The sequence below is a fragment of the Doryrhamphus excisus genome, chromosome 19 (assembly GCF_030265055.1).
Source record: "Doryrhamphus excisus isolate RoL2022-K1 chromosome 19, RoL_Dexc_1.0, whole genome shotgun sequence".
Lineage (NCBI taxonomy): Eukaryota > Metazoa > Chordata > Actinopteri > Syngnathiformes > Syngnathidae > Doryrhamphus > Doryrhamphus excisus.
In genome coordinates, this window is record NC_080484.1 from 10,353,793 (window position 1) to 10,368,145 (window position 14,353).

General features: G+C 40.4%; 1 protein-coding gene across 2 annotated transcripts in view; it reads right to left on the minus strand.

The window, feature by feature from the left end:
* The window catches only part of usta (uronyl 2-sulfotransferase a), a 43,865-nt gene that overhangs the window by 15,415 nt on the left and 14,097 nt on the right, over window positions 1-14,353 (minus strand). Inside the window, exons 2-3 of one of the 2 annotated variants that reach the window (XM_058057380.1) lie at window positions 8,047-8,151; window positions 2,377-2,420 (exon numbers count right to left, since the gene is read on the minus strand). In XM_058057380.1, the coding sequence (XP_057913363.1) occupies window positions 2,377-2,420; window positions 8,047-8,151 (149 nt within the window). The remainder of the gene's footprint in view (window positions 1-2,376; window positions 2,421-8,046; window positions 8,152-14,353) is intronic. The other variant, XM_058057381.1, reaches the window with a different exon arrangement.

Below are 14,353 nucleotides of genomic sequence, written 5' to 3' on the forward strand. Positions count from 1 at the left end.
TGGTAGGTTCCTCTCTACCGGGTCGCGGAAAAAGGAACACAGCATCTCACAAAAGTGAGTCCCAAGTTAGGGTCCATTCTTATTACAGTATATATTATCAGCATTACTATGGAAATGAGTAGTCAGTGGTGCATGTGCATGAGTGCTGCTGTGCACTCATGCACATCAAAATGTTATACAATATTCATTCATTTTCTACCACTTTTCCTCACGAGGGTCGCTGGGGGTGCTGGAGCCTATCCCAGCTGTCTTTGGGCGAGAGGCGGGGTACACCCTGGACTGGTCGCCAGCCAATCACAGGGCACATATAGACAAACAACCATTCACACTCACATTCATACCTATGGACAATTTGGAGTCACCAATAAACCTAGCATGTTTTTGGAATGTGGGAGGAAACCGGAGTACCCGGAGAAAACCCACGCATGCACGCGGAGAACATGCAAACTCCACACAGAGATGGCCGAGGGTGGAATTGAACCCTGGTCTCCTAGCTGTGAGGTCTGCTTGCTAACCACTCGACCGCTGTGCAGCTCTGTTATACAATATACAATATATAATTCACTGTGTCTTTGAATGTGTCTTATGAAAACAGGGAACAACAAATATTTTTGGTGGAAATCCTGTCCAAATAAATGACAACCCCCCCCCCCCCCCCCCCCCCAAAAAAGGGGAAGGTCTTATGTAACCATATCAATGAGGTGATTATTTTAGTTTTGCACAACCAAGGGAAGTGAAAGTCCTCATTTTTCTGTTCTGCACTTACAGGAAGTTGATTAGCTCTGTCAAAAAAGGCATTATGCAACAGGTCTGTTTTCCCTCCCTCGCTGATGGGTCGAATACTTGCTCGCTTTATTATGGCTCTGACAGTGCGTTTCCTCAAGTTGAACTTGTCTCAGCACCTCGCCCGCACACATTCACACCACAGACACAAAAGCTTAATTCATTTTCAAATGAAGTTCTCTCCACAGAACATCTTGGAAGGAGCCATGACAGGCCATTCTCCATTCATGCGGCATTGATGGATTCTTATTTAATGGCTTGGACAAGCAATCATTATATGATGAATGATTGATACACAAGGCCATACGTGTGTCATAAATACACATGCTACCCCTTACTTTCATTGCAAGAATGACTGAAGGTATATTTCCAACATATGCACTGTATGGTAGACATTCCTGTCATGCCTGCTTATGCGTAAAGAAGAATGATGTTATTCTAAGAGTCATGTGGTTTTTCCATACACTCTCATTCGGATCCAGCGTCCAACTCTGAAGTTATAACCTATGGCCGCATTTACCAAAAGCCCGGACATGTGCGAGCACATACACACACACTGCGATGCGAACAAAACAAAACATTCATCACAATGAGAGCAGGGCGTCCCAGACGTGGTGGTTGTGGCTACTGACACGGCTGTCTGTGATATGTAAGATGATAGTTAGTAATTCGGAATCAGACTACAGCTGCCCTGAAACCTGACGTAAACTTCGGTCAGTCCACAGCGACTTCTTAAAAATAGCAGTGAAAAGCAGGTATCGACAATTGTTTTGATTTAAATCTGCCTTAATTATTACAATAATAAGTAGTCCAAAACAGCAAGTTATCAGGTTCCTTCTTATCACTCATGCTCTTGGACATGTTTACTTCTCATTAATACAACACATTTCAGTTTAAGATATAATCCAGAGCCCCCCCCCCCCACCAAGACACGCTCACAGTGCATGGTGGAAACTATCAGTAATTTAGTTGGCTTATTCCCCATGAAATTCTAATTGGGGACTACGGTCTGGAGTTCACACACGTAGTGTGATGTTGACAAGTGAAAGAGGTTCAGAGCATGAATTGTGCAGAAAAGAGTCGAACCTCAAAGGTCAAACACAATCTGTTTTAGGATGCCGGTTGACCTGTAATTTCACTAGAATTTTTCCTATTGAAAATGATGTGAATTGATTTCATCTGTTCCGAGGTGCAAACGCCTACGCCCAAATGCCCACACAGTGGCTAGCATTTATTGCTATGAAATCGAACTCGAGCTACAACAATGGTGTAGAATGGAACTAACGGCATTTTCATTTTGACTATGTGTGCCAACCATTGTGGCTCAACTAATAGGGCTAACATTGTGTTGCTATTGTGGCCGATGGGGTGGTGATAAAGAAAAGTGAAAAAGGCAGGGTGATGAGTTTGGGAGGAAGATAATGGCATGGAAGTTGGCGGGGACTACAAGAGAGCAGCTGGATGCATACAAACCGCCTGTTGTCAACACATTCTCTCCATGCATGTGTGGAACTGATTCATGGATTGTACGTTATATTGTAGAAAGAAAAAAAGATGTGAAACGGTGGAGAAAAAGAAGAAAGCAGGACTCACTCTGGGAGCAGGAGGTCCGTGGTCATCCATGTATGTGGATTCACCTGCAAAGACACAATCATCAATAAACCAATACAATCAATAAGGCTCTACGGATTCATTACAATTACCAACAGTAAGACCCAAGTATACATTTAGGACCTGGGGCACGCTGGACAGCGCCCCACCAAAATCACAGACATGGCAGGGGTGGGCAAAATGCATCCCAATGCAGTTTTTAAAAACTATATTCAAATAATAAACATATTTATAATATACACATACAATTTAACAAGAAAACTAAAAACAATGGAAAAACAGCAGTAATTTTTCAAGAATTAAGTTAAAAAGTTAAGAGAAAGTTGTACTCTAACAGAAAAACAACAGTAATATTACAAGAGTAACACTGTAATATTATGAGGAAAAATAATTAATAAAATATTAAAGAAAGAAGATGTTTTTTGTTGTAAAATTAATTGTAAAATTGTAATTTTTGGAAAATTAGTTTCTGAAAATCTTAGTAGCATAGAGTTGAAGTGTATTTTTTTTGTTTGTTTAAAGTCCAACAAACAAGGGGAAAAGTTATAATATTACAGGAACAAAGTCAAAATATGATGAGAAAAATGTCATAATAAAATGGGAATCATGTCACAATATTATGGGAATGAGATCAACAACATTTGAAATATTTGGAAAATATACATATATATATAAAAAAAAACCACAAATGCAAAATTGGAGGAAAAAAAGAGCAAAGACCGAAGTTCATACAAATAATATGCTCTTTTTCACCTATACCACAAAACAGTGATGTGTGTTTTTCTTGAAATGTATAGAACTTCTTCACATAGCAATACATGTGAATAATATAAATAACAATATAAATAACTCATTCCATTTGTGTGTGACCGTCTGACTTTGTGTTCCTGCCTACCTCCTAGAAGTTTCCAAGCCCTAACACCTCAATAATTCCGACTAGAAGCCATGCAAACATCACCAGGTTCTATAAATAGCTAAGTAACGTTTCAATATTTCACTTATACTATCCCACATATTCAAACACGGGATAGTGAATGAGTGTTAAGATGCCCCATGTGGGAACTATGGAGCTCTGTAAACGGAGGCGTGGACTTTCAGAAAGCAGCCTCCTTTTCTTGTGACTACAAACACCGCTCATCCCTTTTCCCAACATCCAGGTGGTGTGGCCCGGAGGGAGGAAGACAAATTGGTGAGCGGGGGCGGGAATAAAAGCAGCAACGGGAGGAAATATTACATAACAGAACAATCTCTCCTTGTGTTTGCGAAATGGGATCCAGCAGGAAGACACAAACACACTAGTTTATTATACGGAGCCACATTTTCCCACTTGGCTCCCAGTGTGATTGTGCTGGAGATGAATCTTGTGATATCAAATACTATCAGCTACTGATTTATTTCTTTTAACTCCAGGCTACCTTGGATGTGCAAACAACAGTGTTGTGACAGAGGTTCATTGAATTCATTTGTCGGGATAAAGGACGCTCCTCTTGGGGCAACATGTGAGGTCACAGCACGGTGAGGACATCTCTGTCATGAAGTGCACACAAAACATCCACTGCGGTGTTTCCCAGTCTTTTTCCCAGTCTATTTACTGGTGTCAGGCCGCTATGAATACATTTAAATTTGGTGCAAGCTTTTTCTTTTATGTCGTTAAAATAATTCTGCACATTTCTTCTTATGACAAAAACAAAACAGAAAAGTCCCCCCCTCACGCAACCCAATGCCACTGATAGATTGCCATCCTGTGGGAAAAATTAATCTCCGACCTTTCGACATGTACTTCCTGTGTGGGTTTGTTGTCAGTGTTCTGCAATACACTTTGCGGGTTAATAAAATAAAACAATAAACAATAAAAACGCTTGTAAAACTTGACCACACACAGAGAAAGAAAGGCTTTCTGTAACTATATGGAAACACCAGACGTCTAAATAACACCTTCTACCTCATTTGAATGTATGGTACAAGGAAGAGCATGTCGGTGGTTGTCATGGTAATTCCTGGAGCAACTACTTCAATGGGCCATAATATTGGTGGATCCAGCAGGTCATCTTTTTAGTGTAAGTTACTGTTTATCTGCATTACAGTTGCTGGAAAGTAAATGGCAGCGCGTAGGGCAGGGGTGTCCAAAGTGTGGCCCGGGCTATTTCATCATTTGCGGCCTGCGGCTATTTTTTTCTATTGGCCCATGTCACATTGTATAAATCTAATTTAACAAGAAAAAAACAGCACCAAAAATGGCCAAATCAGTAATTTTTCAAGGATAATGTCAAAATATTACAACAAAAAGCTGTAATCTAATGAAAAATTGTAAAAAAATTTAACCATAATAGTAATCATATAACATTAAAAAAATAATTTTAGTAGCATGAAGTTAAAATTTAAGAGTAATAAGATTTGTTTTTTATAGCCAAAATATTGTTACAAACAAAACAAGAAATAAAGTTGTAGTTTTTGGAAAATTTGGATAGGAAAAGTGATGGGAATATCTAAGAAAATTGACTGGAAGTGCAGCACAGATTCTTTAAACCTCAAGGAAAAGCTGGAGGTGCTAACTTGCCAAATTTCTGTTGATTTGTCATCCGTATTAACACTGAGTTCAAAGGTCAAGTGGAGGAACGGTTCAAAAGAGGACGTCGGCGGGTTCAGCAGCCTTCCCTGTTAAAAATCCCTCCCTATTTCCTGATTATCTCCCGCCACTAATGAAGACAGAGTGAGACGAAAAGAGGAAGCAAGCCAAACAAACATACTGTGTGTGTGTGTGTGTGTTAGGGAGTGACTGATGTGTGATCTAAGTGGAATGTGGCAGAGAACAGGCATGTAGCTAAATGCCTAATTGGATTACTGTGTCACAAGATCCATGGCGTTGCCTCTGGCCTGCAGCTGCACCGCCCAATTATCTATCTACTACTGCTACATAAATCAGTACATCTAATCCAAACAGGCCATAAATTACCCCAAAAAGCCCCTACAATTGCACTAAACATCATTCTTTTTTAAACATAGCGTTACATTAGATTAGAGCTCCGGCTTCGGAGCTACACAAATGCAATGAAAAGGATGAGGCCCAGAGGAACATCGGCATATTTGCTTGATGAGAAGGTGGCTGAGGGACTTTTCACTTTTGCTGTGGGACTTCAGTCAGCGACAGGTCACCAGACCGTTGCCCCAGAATGTTCTGGTTATGTAAAAAAGCAGATTACAGGTTCCTCAGAGTTAAACGTTTCATCTTACACCACATCCTGTTGTTTGTAGCACAAAGCAGAGGGCGTGTGCTAGCTTTTGACATGTTTATATTGACAAGCATGTGTCTTTTCATATTTTTCAGATTTTTGGTGGAATCTGGGTTTTGACACATTGTTAAAAGCAGCCCACACTACTTAGACAAAAAAAAAACATCAGAAATCAACATATAACTTAAAGTGAGCTTGACACATGTTAGCCAAAACGTCAAGCTAGCCAAAGACAACAGCAGCTTGTCATGCCCAATACCTTCAAAAGAATTACTGATGTCAATGTGGAGAAAGATTAGCCGTATTGCTAAACATTATTCTGGAAAATGTCTCAAACGGTATTTATGCTTACAAATGCAGCCAAACTTGGAATTAGCCAACACGTGGATGGATGTTCTGGACTAGCACCAGGGACCAAACATGTGACCTGTGATTGGCCAAACAAGGTGTCAATCATTCCAACTAACCAGGAAGTCAGGCAGAGATACTTTACATACAATTAAGTCATACCTAGAGTAAATGGAAGAACATTTACATTTCACCATATTTAGTATATACAGTATATAAAATATACATTATATATCCTACTAAAACAGCAAGTCTCTCACTTTGGATTTAGCAGTATATATCATGAAAAATTTACTTTATCTTTCATAATACACACCAATGATTTAAAAAAAATATATTACTTAAGTTGCGAACTTGGAACTGCTTAAATGCTGTATTTACATCTTAAAGCAAGTGACTAAATACATATGTAGCTGATTAAATAGCTTTGTAAAACACACTGTTAAACTTAGCAACATGCCCATATGGTTACTGCTTTTACTAAACATTTGGATCATAATTGACACCATATGTAAACGTTATAGTTACGTATATACAGGCACACGGTACATTACAGTACATGTGTGTGTGTATAGCCACTCTACCCTTTGATTAGGAGTGGGGCAAAACGCCACCCATCTCCTTAATTACAGAATGTTCACGGTCTCTGCCTTCTCCGCCCTGCTTTGCTTTTGCACCACCTCTACCACGACCACCACCATCATCAATCTTGGAGAAATAAGTTTGATATAAATAAAATACTTTTGTTTTTGCAGGTGTTCAGGACCACAAAGTGGGGCCAGGGCTGGGAGGTATAGTGACGGGTATGTACCCGCAAAAGGGATGAGGTTAAACATATGGAAAACCAAAAATAAGATGAGAATTGTAGGGCACAGACCTCCAGCAAGGTCAACTGCTTCACAGAAGTCCACCTCCTCCATATGCCTGTCATTGAGATTTATGTAACATTCACTGACAAGTTACAGGAAATGTCACAAGAAATGTCTTGACCCCTCCAAAAGTAGTCTTGGACTAACATTGGCATATCAACTGCCCTGGGACAGCCTCGGGATCTGCCAGTAGGAGCTGAATGAAGTAGCCAGGGAGAGGGGATTCTAGTCTAGCCTTATGCCCCCATGACCCGACCTCGGATAAGTGGAAGAACATGGATAGATGGATGGATAAACTTATAAGGTTATACAGACAAACCTCATCTTTTGTATGATTCTGCTGAGGCAGCGTCTGTGCATATTTCTAAATTGAGTGTGACTGCTAAATAACCTGCCATGGGGCCAAAAAATGTCGCAGGTGCCAGCAATTTGATAAAGAAGATAAAAAAACACAATTGAATTGAACCTTACCAGGATGTATTGGAATTTATAATGACTATTATTCATGCCTTACTACTCTGCAATGCCTTGAGGAAACTACTATTTCTGAACTTGTCAAAATTGCAGGCAAAAAAATCCAAATCCAGATCCCAAAATATACCCACTTTTTCCTTTGATCATGCCCTACTACTCTGCAATTACTCTATGTGTAAACTCTAAGTAGTTATGAAGTATTCCTGGTTACATAAAAAAAATACAGTTCTTGTGCTCACTAAACAAAACAAAATAAAAGTCCTCCCGAAAACATCAGAGGCGCACCAATGTATTTAAATGATTGCGTGACAGTCCAAAGCATCTTTAACACTAACCAAAGACAAAGACTAAATATGACTCATCTAACGTGATATTGTCAGCTTGATTAACTCTGCAGCAAAGCACGGTTCAGTCATTTGCGAGTCATGAGACGGAAGCAAAAAAGGCTCAAACCAAGCGAGGTGTGAAGTAACACAGGAGTCGTATTGACTTTAACAACCACACAGTGGCGACTCGCTTTGCATGCGTAGCGAAGAATATTCAACCATCTTAAATGCACTGCTTCACTCACTCGTAATCACTTTCAGATGAAGCAATGAGCCGTTTGCTCAACACATTGTGCCAAAGCACAAATAAATTCATCATAATCGAGCTAGAATGTTGTTGATCGGAGGTTTTTTATGCTCCAACTGCTCCGTGAGTCACGTCCTCTAGTCACAGTTTGTACTTACCTCGTCTGCGCTTGCAGGACGCCAGCTGTCTCGCTAGCTTGTCCTTATGGATTAAGAGCCTGCCGGCGGCCATTCTGACCAACCAGTGATTTTTCCCACACACCCCTACAAAAGAGAGTCAAAACGGAGGGGAGCTTTTAATTGGGAGTGATGCGGGATGCTTAAAATGCTACCTTTTGGATCAATGAGCATGCAACAGCAGCTAATTGAAATGATCGAGGTATAATCCATCCATTTACTTTTTCACATCAGCGAGTTCAAGCATCTCCGAAAAGAGCACCAGACCTACTGATCTGATCTTTTATCCCAAATCATTCAAAATAATCATTCTCTGTGCATTGAATCCATCGCAACTGGACGGTTCAGGTTGTCTCAGAAGACATTTTGCCTCTCATCCGAGCAACTTCATCAGTTCCTGCTCAAAGACTGGCTATCAGACTAGATAGGACAGCTCTAGTCTGAGAACTTGGTGCAAGATTCTGATTGAAACCTCTTCTAAGACAACCCAAACAATCCGGTTCCAATTGATTCAATTCCCTGGGACTTCAACCGTGGTAAAGGGCTGTTAGTCCAAGCACCATGATTTTCCTGTTAAAACCACAGATCGCTTTCGCCCTCGGTTGGTCTCTGGCAAACTGTTTTCGAACGTTGCGGTGATTGGAACAAGCCCCGGACCCTGTGAGTCGTAACGATGCTGGCGTTTCAGGTGGCTGATAATCAAAAAGACAAGAAAAAAGCGACGGCTTGTTTACGTCAAAGAGCCGTTGCCCAACGACCCATTACTATGAGACAAACCACAAAACGTATTGACCTCACCTTTGACCTCACCCACAATCATCATCTGCTTCTCAAACATAATTAAAAATCAACAGATTATTGCTTTATAAGGGTGAAAAAAAATAAAAACCTCCAGTGATTCAATAGCAACTAGAGTGCTGACAACAAACACGCACAGATTTCACGTTCGACCTTCAGACGTTCTGTGTTGTTTATCCTTTAAAATAAGTAGAGTTCCGTATGACGTAATAACAGTAAATAATATGTAACAGAATTAAAGAACATGGACTGGAATTTAAGGCCACAAGTGTCTTAAATAAGGAGTAGGACGTAGGGCAGTAAACCCTGAAATCTTGAAAAGTGTCCCCATATTTGAGAACTGGCAAATATAGCAGTGAAAATATGAGTAACACTTTTATGGGATGCGATGGTGATGCTGCTGAGTCACTAACCATGCCAGCAATGCAACAATAAACCGAAATTAGTTGGGCTCTAAGTTTTATACTTTTGGAACCCAATCTGCTTCATGTTTGGTTTGAAGGTTGTGAATAAGCAGTCATTATGTTGCTGACTCATGCTAAAAAACACAAATATAAAAACCAGTGCAGAATATATTCAACGACAAACAGTCACACACACAACGGCAACATGATTTCTTTGCTCCATTACCAAAAAAATATACACGCAGTCAGGAAGGGCTGGGTTCAACAAAACAGTGAGGCAATTACAAAAAGACACACCGATAGAGACAGGAAAAGGAAGAAGGAGAGGAAAAAAAATCATGTCCAATCAAATGGATGCGCAGAGATTAATTACTGGCAGCTTCCACTTCCTTAGTGGCTGGACATTTCTTGGAGGGAATGATTCCACCACAACCAAGCACATTCACACACACAATGAGTTACAGCTCTAAATAAGACATTCGTTCAATTTATCTTATACGCTTGTCACTTTAAGTATCATGGAAATGAATAACAAAAGCAAAAATATGCCTTAAATCATCTACTAAACAAAAGAGATGTAGCGCTGCATGTTTGATTGGAAATCCCATTGTTGTCGTTTGTTTTTGCACAAAAATGAGCCTCCACATAAACAATGCATTTGCATGCGGTTGAGATACTTGCCAGGGTCCTGTCAATGTACTTTTAATGGATCTTAATGATGTGAAGTGATGCACTTGCCTGAAGTCAATCTAACATTATTAATTAATTATCATCATAGTCTCTAAAACCTGCTGCAATGGAACACAAAGAGAGAAAAAAATGGGAAGACAAAGGGGGGAAAATATGATCAGCCAGATGATACAAAAAAAAAATGGCAATGGAAGCAAAGGAGCAATACGACACATTACAATGATGGAATGGAATGATGGAATTAAAAGGGGAAAATGTTGTAGTGGCTTTCTGGATTGGCTTAGCAAAGCTAGGACCAAGCACACAAGTGCGACTTTTGTTAAATTAAACTCATAAACATTATATTTACACTGGATCCCCGCATAGTCATGACTCAGCATTCATATGAAAAATTATATTATTAGGGCTGTCAAATGATTGCAATTTTTAAAAATCAAATTCATCCCAGTTTTCAAATAAAATTAATCACCATTTGCAACTATGTGTGAAATATGCCTGTTTTTACTGTATTTTATTGAATCACAGCTGGGATAGGCTCTAGCATACCAGTTACCCTCATGAGTATAAGTGGCATAGAAAATTGGTGGATTTAATTCAGATTAAAAAAAAAAACATAGGCTGCACGTGAACGAGCGGTTAGCATGCAGGCCTCACAGCTAGGAGACCCGAGTTCAATTCCACCCTCTGTGTTGAGTTTGCATGTTCTCCCCGTGCATGCGTGGGTTTTCTCCCACATTCCAAAAACATGTTAGGTTAATTGGTGACTCCAAATTGTCCATAGGTATGAATGTGAGTGTGAATGGTTGTTTGTCTATATGTGCCCTGTGAGTCCAGGGTGTACCCCGCCTCTCGCCAAAAGACAGCTGGGATAGGCTCCAGCACCCGCTGCGACCCTTGTGAGGATAAGCGGTAGAAAATGAATGAATGAATAACAAAAACATGAGAAAAGGCCACATTTAGAGCTGGAAGATCAAATAGCTTTCATCCTGTTCACAGCCATTACAAACTTTGTTTATGGTGTAAGGATTTTACAAAACTAATCTGAATGAACTAAAAGAATCATAACATGTTGAAGTACTATCTGCATGTTGAAACTATAATTGTACTTCAAGATTCTCTGTAATTTGTGGCAACAGTTGGCAAGGATATTAAAAAAAAAACAACAATCTTGGTGGATGAGGGTTGAGCACATGTGTGTTAGCCCTAATTACACAGTGCAAAGCGGCAAAGGTTTAGATCTGGATCATCTGTTACATAAATTCCCTTTTGATGGAAAGCTGGGCTCCATGTTGGTCAAAGCCAGGTTAAAACGCGCTCTTAGACGGAGAGGCTACCACTCCCTTATTTTGGGGTACATTCAGACACAAAAGGTGCATGTGCGCATTTAAAAGAAAATCCATTTGACTGTATACAACAGAAACGGGTTGTGTAGTGTAGTGTAGTGTTTCTTCAAAGTGACCACATAGTTGTACAGAGTAGCAGCCTGTGAGAGACGGCTTTTGGTTTTCTTGTCATTTTGTCCAATAACTAATTCACTACTGCATTTTCTCATTCATAAACATCAGATTGACAGATGCCGTGTCTGCTCTGCGGCTGTGTGTGCTGTGTTGTGTTGAAGACATCTCCCAAGGTGATGGTAATTACAGCCTACCTAAAAGTCACATCTATACATTGTTTATTCCAGCATATATTAAAGGAGGCACGGCGTGGATTAGACCGAGGACCAGTATTGTAGGAAATACAGTATGGTCACCTGGTAACCTCCATGACTTCATCGAAGAGCTTCCAGAAAGTCCACAAAGTGGCAAATTACGTGCCATATGTGGAGCACATGTCAGCGGAAAACATCCACAGCATAATGAGTCAAAGATGAATGGTCATAATAGCTAAGATGATCTGGACTTTTTAAAAAAAAAGAGGGTGATAATGCAGTGATAGGCGGTGACAAGAGCCATACAAAGACGAGAGGGAGCAAAGAGCAACATTCCCTGAAATAAAACAACAGATGGCAGCTTTCACTTCCAAGAACAGCAAAGTTGTATTTATAGACAAAGTCGTCTTTGAAGCAGGCTGCACACAGCCCAAACTTTAGTATGTATCTTACAGAGTAGTTAGTACAAACAAGGCACTTTTCTTTGATTTAACAACAATTTGACTGTACGGTTGTATTGTGCATCACAACACATCAACAACACGATAGATGGAATTGTTTTTTCCATCCATTTTCTATACCGCTTATCCTTATTTGGGTTTCTAGGGTATGCTGGAGCCTATCCCAGCTAAGTTCAGGCGAGAGGCAGGGTACACCCTGGACAGGTCGCCAATCAGTCATAATCATGATCATAAATAGAACAATCAGAATAGTGATAAATAATAAATCGAGATAAACATAACATCTTACATATGTAACTCACTCCATAATTCATATCCCAGGATGTTCCATGTTAAAAAGTTCATTCATTCATTAATTTTCTACCGCTTTTTCCTCACGAGGGTCGCGGGGGTGCTGGAGCCTATCCCAGCTGTCTTTGGGCGAGAGGCGGGGTACACCCAGGACTGGTGGCCAGCCAATCACAGGGCACATATAGACAAACAACCATTCACACTCACATTCATACCTATGGACAATTTGGAGTCGCCAATTAACCTAGCATGTTTTTGGAATGTGGGAGGAAACCGGAGTACCCGGAGAAAACCCACACATGCATTGGGAGAACATGCAAACTCTACACAGAGATGGCCGAGGGTGGAATCGAACATTGAAATCATGAATTTAATAATAAGGGACAAGTGATGAGTTCTAACTCATTCACTTTGTCACAGGATGGATGGACTGTTTTGGATGGGGAGAACATGCAAATTCCACACAGACATGGCCGAGGGTGGAATCGAACCCTGGTCCTCCTAGCTGTGAGGTCTGCGCTAAAAAGTTCATATCAATTTTTTTTTTAAATCATGGAGACACAAGAACTTCAGTTAGCACCCTCATTTAAACCATGGCAACTGTTATTACACCCCCCTCTGAGAAGAATTGGTATCGGGAAATTGCTCAAAGTGAAACGATGCAAAACTCTAGCTATAACCAAATGACTTTGCCTGTCACTCACACAAAAAAGTGATCTAAAATTTGGGCAAACACCAGCATGATGACTCTTCATTCCTGCCGCTAATTTTAAAATAATGGTCATCAAACAAACAGCTAAGAAATATGATATCCTATTTTATTGCAATCTTAAAAAAGGTCCAAAACAAAAACAAAGCAACCACCGCTACATGGAACCAGATGCGCAGACCTCTGAAGATTCACACAATGTTTAGCAGACACTAATTATGGAGAGTGAATGACACAGTGGTCAGAAAAAATCAGTTTCACTTCATTTCCACTTACCAGCAGAGACTAAAAAAAGGAACATGAGGGCGAGTGAGAAGGAAACCTACACTTCTTTTTAAACTTTGTGCATGCTTCTGGTCTTGCTCAATAATCTTTCGGTAATACTGACAAAACTGTGGCATTTCACTAAGCCTAATTTGGGATTGAAATGCCAAAGCACATGAGGAAATATGAGTCTATTGAGGGTTTTCTTGCAGAACTAACACTTTTTTGTGTGGGTCAGGTGCTAAATGTGCCTGCTTAGAAGCGTCAGGGCAGGGTTACACCGTCCACGTCACATCGGCACACTGACACTCTGTAACCGTACTGTTCTTGCACACACTCTCTATTGGACTGTACTCACGCATGCAAGGCGATGGCAAACAAACACGCTCTTCCGCACGGTGTGGATTCATGCAAATGTAGTCTTGTTGGTGGAGTGGTTGAGGTTCTAAAGGTGAGGGAGACTCTCTCACCCCTGGACTGGGGAAAAAAAAAAGATGGCGCCATGCGCAAGCCAACCTCACAATCCAGGAGTTATTTAACAGGTAGGCAGATAAAAATAAAAGGCTTTTAAATGGAATTAAAACATGTAATAACTCCATCAAAATTGAGGAATTAGAACTGGGACTGGCGGGGGTGGATACATACGCCCCTCAGACTCCTCTTGGATAATTTGTTTCGCCATGTTGTCTCTCATGGATGTGTTCAATGCAGCATGGTTTTTGCAGTTCGCCAAGCACAATACTGAAATGGAAAAACTGACTGCATTCATTTAAAATCCAGTTTTAAGTACTAAAAAAAAAAAAACAACTCCAAAATCTTACTGGATTTTTTGCGGGAAGTCCACACAGACACAGACCAAGGCAATGCTGGTGGCTGTGGATGCCCGAACTGCATTGGTAGTGATTCAATTTAGGCTAAAACCAGGAGTTTAATGTTGGTAGTTACAGCAGACCTGTCACTGCCTCTGTAATCAATGTGTCATGCGTGTGCTATTAAGGCTTTGAGCGCCGTCATTTAAACA